We start from the raw sequence: 8,061 nt of genomic DNA, 5'->3' as shown, positions 1-8,061 counted from the left end.
TTTTGCAATCTGTATTGTGTCTTCAGGCAATCTATAATACTCACGGTGGATGTGAATATCATGTCCAAGAAAACTCGCTAATGCATCTAATTCATTGTCCTTAAGATTCAGCACTTGGGAAACTGTAGCCACGTGTTTCCTCAATGATGTTGAAGTAAGTAACTCTGGCACTTTTGCTCTGCAAGCAATGCTGAATTTTCTCAGTACATCTGCACACCTCAGAGGTGTAAGAGATTCTCCACCTCTTGCAAAAACATACTTGTTATCTTTGCTGATGTTGCAAACATTCCGATATTTGTTCAGACAGTCAATCCTTGCCTTGTGACTGTCAGGCAGCAGTACTGCCACAGTTCTTCCTCTTTCCTCTTATCTCTACACGACTCATTGTACTGGTAAGCTTTCACTCAAATGATGATAGTGACAAAGCTACTTCTTCATGCAAATCACTTCTGGCTGTCATTCTACCAGTATAGTGTTTCAGTTCCATTCTTTCAGTCTCTCCTCCTCTTCTGTTGAAAAGGACTACTTGTGCCAGGACAACTTCTGCCAGATTTCGCCAGGTATCTTGAGATGGACATGATATGATCAATTTGAGCAACGTATCACCAGCCTCTTCCAGGTGTTCATTCATCTTCCTGATGTCCTCAGCAAGTGGTATTCTTTTGGGTGCATTAAATCTCCACTTCTGGAGGGTTTGTAAAGCAACACTCGAACTGGCACTGTCCCATTCACATTCACAGAGTTCCAAGAAAGCCTTGGCTTCTGGTTGCCTTGTCTCATCCTGAGATTTGAGAGCTGATGCATTGACAATTTTGGAACATTTTCTGAGTGAATGCCCCAGCTTTAGAGCCAAAGATGGAATTCCAAATGAACATTTGTCATCTGTGAATTGTGATGCTCGCTGCTCACTTGCAATGACCTCATTAAACAACTGAGGCTTAATACAGTCAGAAAGAGTAACAATACCCTTCTTTGTTTCTCTTGCACACAAGAGGAATCGACCAAGCTCTCTCATCTTCTGTCTCACATATTGATACTGATGAACATTGCTTGCACATTTGTTGAACAATCTGCAACCATACTGTACAATGAGGTCATCATTTCTTACAACGAGCGATACAGTGTCACTGTGCACTTTATCAAGCACACACTCTTTGAACACCATATTCACTTCTTTAGAAACGGGTAACAGTGCTGCCCCTGCAGCCTGAGGTTGATTCCTGGACTTAACATATCCATCAAGTGTTGTATTGAATTTGCATCCTTGAACATGTCGCCAGAGATCTTTCCTCAGAAAAAAGGCAAAACAGTATTCACATTGGAGAAAATCAGCAGCAGTAACATTACTATCAGCACAAGGTCTTTTCAGAGGGATTATAGTTCCTTGTCCACAAGACAAAACTGTCTTATTATGATGAAAATTACCCCGGTTTCGGAGTTCCTGCCATTTCAACTTCCGTTCATTTGATTTCAATGGGAAACTTAAGGCAGCTGCAACTTCTTTTTCCAACTTGTGTTTCTGCTCCATGTGTCTCGGAAGCTTTGCATAAGATTTTGACAGTACACACAGACGCTCGATTTATCCCACACTCTTTGTGAGGACTTGGCACACTTAAATACAGTCACTATATTTTTATCACTTGAAATTCCCGTCATTCTGAGTATTGGTTGTACTGTCTGCAACACACACACATATGTCAGTACTTTTAGTAGAAGAAGGTTGAGTATGCAGGATTGGAAAGTCTGGACAATATTCATTTTCAGAAAAGGAATCAGAAACACAGCTATCTGAGAAATCAAAAGGAGATTTCTTGGGATTCAATCTTCTTATTTTCACTGGAAGCACATCTGAGTCTGAAGATTCTGTCCCTAAATTTGAAGATGCGGGTTGTATAGGGTTCCACTCTTCATGGACTTGTAATCACATTAGAAACATCTGCAACAGGAAATGGTGCTTTACTCTTGCATCTGGTTAGACCTATCATAAAGTGCTGTTTAAAACGAAAGAAGCAAATGAGCAAAGCCCATAGATATACCTACAGTTAACTAGGAACACATACCCTAACCCATGTCATTATACTTGATCTCAGAAGACTTCTGGATAAAACTTTCATTCAAAGCATCATCTGTTAGTTGTTTTTAGATCTCAGTTGAAACAAAAATTGTTTTTTATAACTGTAAACAAAATCATAGATATTCGGCTAACAAAAAATGTTGTTTCTCAGACACCAGCTTCAGGCAGACTCTACATAGTGGAAATGGTGATTGCTGCTATTTGATGTTATTTTTTTAATGAAAACAGGCACAGTTTATTTCTCTACGATGAAAGGCTCATACTATGCACTGGTAAAGCAAATAGACATATTGGTATAGACATTTCAGTACTTGTTGTCAGTAGTGTGTGGGTGACAACATGCATCTATTCAATTTGTGTCCCTTTATGAATTTTTATCAGAAAGCAAAGCCTTTTTGACAGGTTTAGCCAGTAATTGTTTCTAAACATTTTACATTCAATAACAAACAACTCTCTGATATGCAGTAATTTGTTCTATTCAAAGGATGATTACTCACAAATACCATGCCATTTTTTGTCACTAAAGAAAAATGTCAGGACATATATTTGATTCCAACTTATAGGGAAAAACAACCCACATTGCATTGCGATTCCCTTAACAAAGTTACTTTTCACTGTTTACGATATAAACAAGGTTCTGAAATAAAGACCATATGACCATAAAGATTGAACAAGAGTTTGAAATAAGGACAGTAAATTAACCTTGCTGATGCTTTTCATCTGGATTGGGTGTTTCACCACATTCAGTACTAGCACCCTCAGCAGATAGTTGTGCCCCACCATGATCTGTGACCGGCTCGACATCAACACTCTCTGTAACAAAAGTTTATAAACATCAATGTCATTCCGTACTACCCAAAGCTAGAAAGGAAAAGATCAACGCTTTATGAATGACTGTCAGGAAAGGGGAAATGACAGAATATATACCAAATTTCACCTTATGATAAAAACAAATGCCCTCAACATAGTTAGCTTTCACTGTTTACATACAGATTGAACAAGAGTTTGAAATAAGGACAGTAAATTAACCTTGCTGATGCTTTTCATCAGTACCAACACCCTCAGCAGAAAGTTGTGCCCCACCATGATCTGCGACCGGCTCGACATCAACACTCTCTGTAACAAACATAAATCTATGTGAATCAGAACTACCTGAAGCTACAAAGGAAAAAGGTATTCCAACTTAACGTAATGGGTGTGCAATTTACAGGTAGTGGGAATGATCCACTTTCAACAGTTTATGAAAGACAATAAATATCATGTGTTTGGCAAGCTGAGGGTTAAATTGTCCCTAACCCTCCTGATGCTAAATAGCATCACAACCAACAAACACATGTGATAAGAATCATGTATCTATATGAAATGGCACAAAAGACGACACTTAATTTTTTGGTTTACTCATCTGCTTACTGTATCCAAATAAAGAAAGAAAAGTTAAATTTATTTGTAATGTACTGACCAATCTGTACTTTGGCAATATAAATAAAGAAAAAACTGAATTAACAATGCATAGTACACCACTGTCATGGTGATCTGTATCAAGTCAAAGAGCAATTACTTCTCTGAAACTATTAACTATTTATTTTTGGTCAGAATACCAACTGACCACACAACAAGAATGGGAATAAAATAAAAATAACAAAGAGACACAAATTTGTTTTTACTTTTATTTCAACCAACCCAACAAATTTTAATTGAAAAAATCTGTAAAACATAAAATTTAACAAGAAGACAAAGTAATCAATAACCCAGCAACAGTTTCATAAATCTAGCAAGTATATGTTTGGGAGATCTGCTGCAGACAAGATGACATCTTCATAGTCACAGCCTGAGTCACGTTTCCACAGCAACCGCAAAAATTAAATTTGTATCTGGGTCTAACCATCAAATGGCACATCTATGGATCATGCTTGATATGTGTACCAAGTGTGATGAAGCTGGCATGTATAGTTTAGGATATCTGCTCCGGACAAGATGACATCCTCATAGCCACACCCTAAGTCACGTTTACATGGAAACCGCAAAGAATAAAGTTTGTATCTGGGTCCAAACCCTAAAAGGAACATCTAGGGATCATGCTTGACATATTTACCAGGTTTGATGAAGCTAGCATGAATAATTTGGAAGATCTGCTCCAGACAAGGTGACATCCTCATAGTCACACTCACAGCCTAAGTCGTGTTTCCATGGAAACAGCAAAAAATAAAATTCATTTCTGGGTCTAACCCTCAAAAGGCACATCTAGGGATCAAAGTTGATCAAGTTTGGTTAAGCTATCACGAATAGTTTAGGAGATATGCTTCGGACAAAGTGTGACGGACGGACGGAACGCGTTTCTATATCCCCCACAACTTCATTGTTGCGGGGGATAAAAAGTTTGGACTGAGTGTAAATGAAGCATGTACAATTTGTTGTTCACATGTGCCCCCTAAAAGTCATAATGTGACCAAAACAACGACGTCACACTGGCATTTCCTATTTGAAATCAGATCTGAACCCAATTAACACATTTTGTCACCACTGGTAGGAACAGGAGAGGAACAGGAGAGGAACAGGAGAGGAACAGGACGGAACAGGACAGGACAGGACAGGACAGGACAGGTGAGGTGAGGTGAGGTTAGGTGAGGACAGGTGAGGACAGGTGAGGTGAGGTGAGGTGAGGTGAGGTGAGGACAGGTGAGGACAGGTGAGGTGAGGTGAGGTGAGGAGGTGAGGTGAGGTGAGGACAGGACAGGTGAGGACAGGACAGGTGAGGTGAGGTGAGGACAGGTGAGGTGAGGACAGGTGAGGTGAGGTGAGGTGAGGACAGGTGAGGTGAGGTGAGGTGAGGTGAGGTGAGGTGAGGTAAGGTGAAATTGGTTTTAACGTCGTGCTTGAGAATATTTCGCTCATATGATGACGTGCATGCGCGTGTATGTGTATGTGCGGCTGCTTGTACTAGCCCAGACTGAAGCTGGTTTTATAGTGCAAGCCCACTGAGATACCATGCCGCAATGAAGCATGAATACCCCTCAGACACATTATACTGACTCCAAGCCGACCAGTCCTTGTTGTACCCATTAATGCCGAGCGCCAGGCAGGGACCAACAAGTACCATATTTAAACGTCTTTTGGTATGGCGCGGTCGGGGATCGAAACCGCGACCTTCCGCTCTCCGGGCAGACGCTCTAAGCACTACACCACGGAGGCGGTCTGTAGGAACATGTAAATTTTCAACTTAAAGAAGCAAATTCATACACAATCAAGTTCAGTTTCATGCATAAATTGGTTCAGTTTCACACCATATATGGTATACAAAGTTATAAAGGTAAATAAATCAAACAAACACTATTAGCTCTTAAAGAAAATCAAATGAAGTCTCATCATTCAAACCAAAATCTTGATTATAGCAACCATTACCTGGTTTGAAGTATTTCTTAGGTTGCTCGTCCTGCTCACTGACAAAGGAACAAGACTTAGCATCCACATTACTTACATAAAACAGAAACTGATGAAAATTAATATTCAATATTCGCCTTTTATTGTGTCCTTGGTGTGCATGTTCAACAGCATTACATTTGTCACTCAACTTCGTGCATCACGGCACGGGTACTACTCGCAGCGACCTATCAGAATCAACAAAAAATGCATAGTGGAAAGTGTACTAAAGATAGCATGGGATTTCTATTTCCCAAGCTACAGTTTCAGTTAATGTAAGCAGCACTGCTTACTTGAAATAGTTAACAGATTTGAAAATCAAACGAAAATGAGAAAGACGAAATAGTGAGTTTGTTATGCAGATTTGCACATTCCTGGGGTTTTGAATAAATGTTTGTTGGTCATGTTGATTGGCAGCCGTTTAATTTACCGGTTGTGCTTGATTTTTGCCAGTCAAAAAACAGCATATGCCAGTAAACGGAAACACTGGTAATATTGTAGCAAAATTCGCTACAACTTATATAATTATCATTAAAAGAAACAGAGGTAAGAAATTAATTCTTTTTCAAAGCGTGCCCTCGGGGCATGGCGAATATAATCTACCTGTGCCATGGCACTCAAAATATGGTCCATTTCGACCCCTGACAGTGGTTCTACTGAAATTTCACTTGTAGCTTGATCATGGATACCTTCCAGTGTCTAACTGTGTTAATATTCTTAATGTACAACATGCCATAATTTATTTGTATGGGCCTTTAACCCATGGCCCTAAATAAATCTGTCTAATTGCGTTTTAATACTGTATCTAGCTTTGTCTAAATGTTAGAGGAGATCCCCTACTAAAGTGGGGGAGTGTCTTAATAAAGTGTTATTTATCATGCCTGCAACTAGAAATTGTATTTTAATGGGTTTCTGAATACTTCTATAGTACAGTTGCATTTCTGTCACTTCAAACACCATAGTGAATTATTGAAAACACTGAACACATAACTGTGTGATCAGTGTGGTACTCATAATCAACGTAACATTTTCCTGAACTTTCCCAATTGCTGTGGAACCAAACGATAGTCACTATCCAGGGCTCCAGATAACTTTTGGGGGTGCGGGTGTACTTACACCTCACATTGCAAGTGGAGGTGTACTGAGAATTTTGAAGGAGTACTGACATGTTTTTGTGGGAGCGAGTTGGTGATGTGGTTTGTTATTTTTAATATTAAACAACTTTTCAGCTATGAAACTTTATATATGTAAGACTTACAAAGGTATTTATGTGCGTACATGATACGCTTGAAATGTTATATTATGTCGTACTTCATTGATTTTTAGGCGTACATTACACCTGTACGCCCCTTATCTGTAGCCCTGACTATCTCTCTATTGTTTTTTCCCAATATTTGAACGTTTTGCTGCCTGTGGAGTGTAACAGTTTGTAATTATATATGATTAGGCTTTTGCGAACATAACATTTTGAATAGCAGACAACAGAAACCTGCAACCTGAAGGCACACTGGCTACGGAAAAATGTCTGTGCATGTCTATTAGCAATCAAAGGCCTGCTGGCAAACACTGCTTGTTGGAAGTCACCATATTGTGCAATAAACTTGAAAATTAACGATCATATCCAGTTTCAACTGGAAACGGAAAGTGAGCTTTCACAAAGCAAAACAATATCAGTGTTTCTGACATAATTCATTGCACACAAATGTGATCAGAACATACAAAAGTGTATTTAAATGCATGATTTCTCCCAACGTATCTATTAAATTACCAAAGATACACATGAAATAATGTAAATCCTGGAGCCCAGATATGACACTAACATGAACAGGCTTGATTAAAAAACAACATACCTTTCTCCAGTACATGTTTTCATCTGTAGGTCCATAGTAGTAAGTGAGCTCTTCCTCTGAGGAAATCTCTCTTTTGTCAAACAAGCACGAGTGTGTGTTTCCACCGAAATACAATGCCTTCATAACAAAGTTGGCCTTTCTATTTGTGATGCTGTCATTGACGTACCTTCCGTAACAATTGGCATCTGTGGCATCAATGCTAAAAAAAATCATGAAGAATCCAGACTGAAGTGAAAGTTATGATTTAAAACAATAAGATCTTGTAAAGTAACATACAGACAATCATGAAAAACTACTGGCAAACAAGGATAAGTTGGACCAGCGCAGAGAACGCGTTTACGAGAAGTAGGCGGTGCACGACAATGAGCAAACCCATTTGGTTTGTGAAAGGTAGAGATGGAGTATGGAAAGATTGAATGGTTCAAGGCATTGTACGCACAATGGACTCAGCTCGTGGCGAAAGAACTTCATTTTCATTTTGCCACTATGGTTGAGAGAAAGATTAATCGTCTGAGTACAGGATTATATAAATTATTGCAAAATGAACTATCTCCAGAACCGATCCCATTTCGACATCTAAGACGAGCACTATCAAAAATTAGAAGAGCATTAAGTGAAAAGTACTCGAACTTCCATTTGGTTCATAAGAAGTTACCATATTATTATACAGCTACTAAAGTGCATTATGTCAGACGGGATAGTACTATCTATGTCACTATG

At 39.0% G+C, this 8,061-nt stretch overlaps 1 protein-coding gene across 1 annotated transcript; it reads right to left on the bottom strand.

Annotated features, from left to right (window-relative positions):
• Nucleotides 1–277: 277 nt before the first annotated feature.
• LOC124278098 lies at nt 278–7,571 on the bottom strand. Its single transcript, XM_046713845.1, has 4 exons — nt 7,342–7,571; nt 3,104–3,190; nt 2,777–2,887; nt 278–1,207 (listed from the first exon to the last, which is right to left on the bottom strand). The coding sequence occupies exons 1-4, from the start codon at nt 7,552–7,554 to the stop codon at nt 401–403; spliced, it is 1,218 nt and encodes a 405-aa protein (XP_046569801.1). The 5' UTR covers nt 7,555–7,571; the 3' UTR covers nt 278–400.
• Nucleotides 7,572–8,061: the final 490 nt, after the last annotated feature.

Source organism: Haliotis rubra, unplaced genomic scaffold (genome assembly GCF_003918875.1).
Source record: "Haliotis rubra isolate DU_JTF1 unplaced genomic scaffold, ASM391887v1 Scf2308, whole genome shotgun sequence".
Taxonomy (NCBI): Eukaryota; Metazoa; Mollusca; class Gastropoda; order Lepetellida; family Haliotidae; genus Haliotis; species Haliotis rubra.
This window is presented reverse-complemented; position numbering and strand designations above follow the sequence as displayed.

What these genes read in the sequence shown, in the direction of transcription:
- LOC124278098 (XM_046713845.1), bottom strand. Translation starts at nt 7,554, where the DNA reads ATGATTTTTTTTAGCATTGATGCCACAGATGCCAATTGTTACGGAAGG. An exon ending in AAAACATGTACTGGAGAAAG is followed by an intron (nt 3,191 to 7,341) that starts GTATGTTGTTTT and finishes TGTTTGTTACAG; the next exon opens with AGAGTGTTGATGTCGAGCCG. An exon ending in TGATGAAAAGCATCAGCAAG is followed by an intron (nt 2,888 to 3,103) that starts GTTAATTTACTG and finishes CTTTTGTTACAG; the next exon opens with AGAGTGTTGATGTCGAGCCG.